The 1,271-nt window shown below is 43.6% G+C and overlaps 1 protein-coding gene across 1 annotated transcript in view; it reads right to left on the reverse strand.

Moving 5' to 3' along the window:
- The window catches only part of polr3b (polymerase (RNA) III (DNA directed) polypeptide B), a 24,975-nt gene that overhangs the window by 8,761 nt on the left and 14,943 nt on the right, over positions 1 to 1,271 (reverse strand). Inside the window, exons 18-19 of the mRNA XM_046038186.1 lie at positions 843 to 941; positions 612 to 739 (exon numbers count right to left, since the gene is read on the reverse strand). Of these exons, the coding sequence (XP_045894142.1) occupies positions 612 to 739; positions 843 to 941 (227 nt within the window). The remainder of the gene's footprint in view (positions 1 to 611; positions 740 to 842; positions 942 to 1,271) is intronic.

The raw sequence follows: 1,271 nt of genomic DNA on the forward strand, positions 1-1,271 counted from the left end.
GTGGGGGGTGTGTGGGGGGGGGGGGGGTCTTACGAATGTTAGCAGGGCCGTTTGGGGAAGTTTTGGTTACCAAGGAGCTGCGGGTGTGCACTCCGTGGTCTTTCGCAGCTGAGCACACTGACCCTGTGAGCACAGCCAGAGCAGACACAATGAATTGCTAATGACACTCTGGTTGACTGGCAGGGAAAGGGCCTCCATATACACAGAGCACAATAGAGAACCTACGCAAGCGCCCCATGTTTGATGTCCATGCGCATACACACACAGTGACACGCACACATAAGAAAAACACTCAATCACACATATTCTGACAAGAAGTAGCGCAGGAGCAGAGTTTTGGGGGAGTCGAACCAGCAGGCTGCTTGTATCTATAGTGTTTGTTATTCCAATGTTCTTTTGTGTGATTTAAATTGTGCAAATAAAACTCTAAACTAGCAGATTTAGGGGGCTTAAGAATAGAGCTGATGCAAGATTAAATTACTGTCAGAGTCTGTGTTTGTTTGTATGCATGCGCAGAACTAAACGCCGCAGCTGTGCGGAGGATGTTTGAAAAAGGATTTGACATCCTGACCTGCCTGCTGACTGAAGCTACCTGCTCAGCTGAGTCTTACCCATGGCCTGCTTGCCCATAGCACACTGGTATGTGTTCCTGGGCGACTGGTTGTGGTGGGGGTAGGGAATGAGGCCAGCACACACCCCGAGCAGCGTGAAGGGCTCGATCTCCAAGTGTGTTGTGTCTCTACAGAAATAAAAAAATAAAAGAGGCAGTGACACCAGAGTGTTGAATGGCATCTACAAATCACTTTTTTCTAAATATGTCAGGTGAATCAGGTGCCACTCACTTATTAATCATGTGTTCATAAAGGGCGATCTGACAGTCATTCTCCTCATTGACATCCAGGTACTCCACCAGGCCTTCGTGCAGAAAGTCTTCAAAGGTTCTGGCGTCAAGAAAAGAGCGTTTCAGAAAAGATACATTGTAAATGACATGTTATATATAAAATATATTTTTTAATTTTTATATATATAAAAATCAGCCTCACCTATAGCCATATACAGATATTATATATATATATATATATATATATATATATATATATATATATATATATATATATATATATAAAAATCAGCCTCACCTGTAGCCCTGTGACAGATCTTCTATGTGTTTGTTTTTCACCATCGGCTGTCCCCTCTTCACGATGATGTACGGCCTGATGGAGCACCACCACAGACCAAAGCAGAACACTGTCAAACTACTGATGAGAGAC

Source organism: Micropterus dolomieu, linkage group LG22 (assembly GCF_021292245.1).
Source record: "Micropterus dolomieu isolate WLL.071019.BEF.003 ecotype Adirondacks linkage group LG22, ASM2129224v1, whole genome shotgun sequence".
NCBI lineage: Eukaryota > Metazoa > Chordata > Actinopteri > Centrarchiformes > Centrarchidae > Micropterus > Micropterus dolomieu.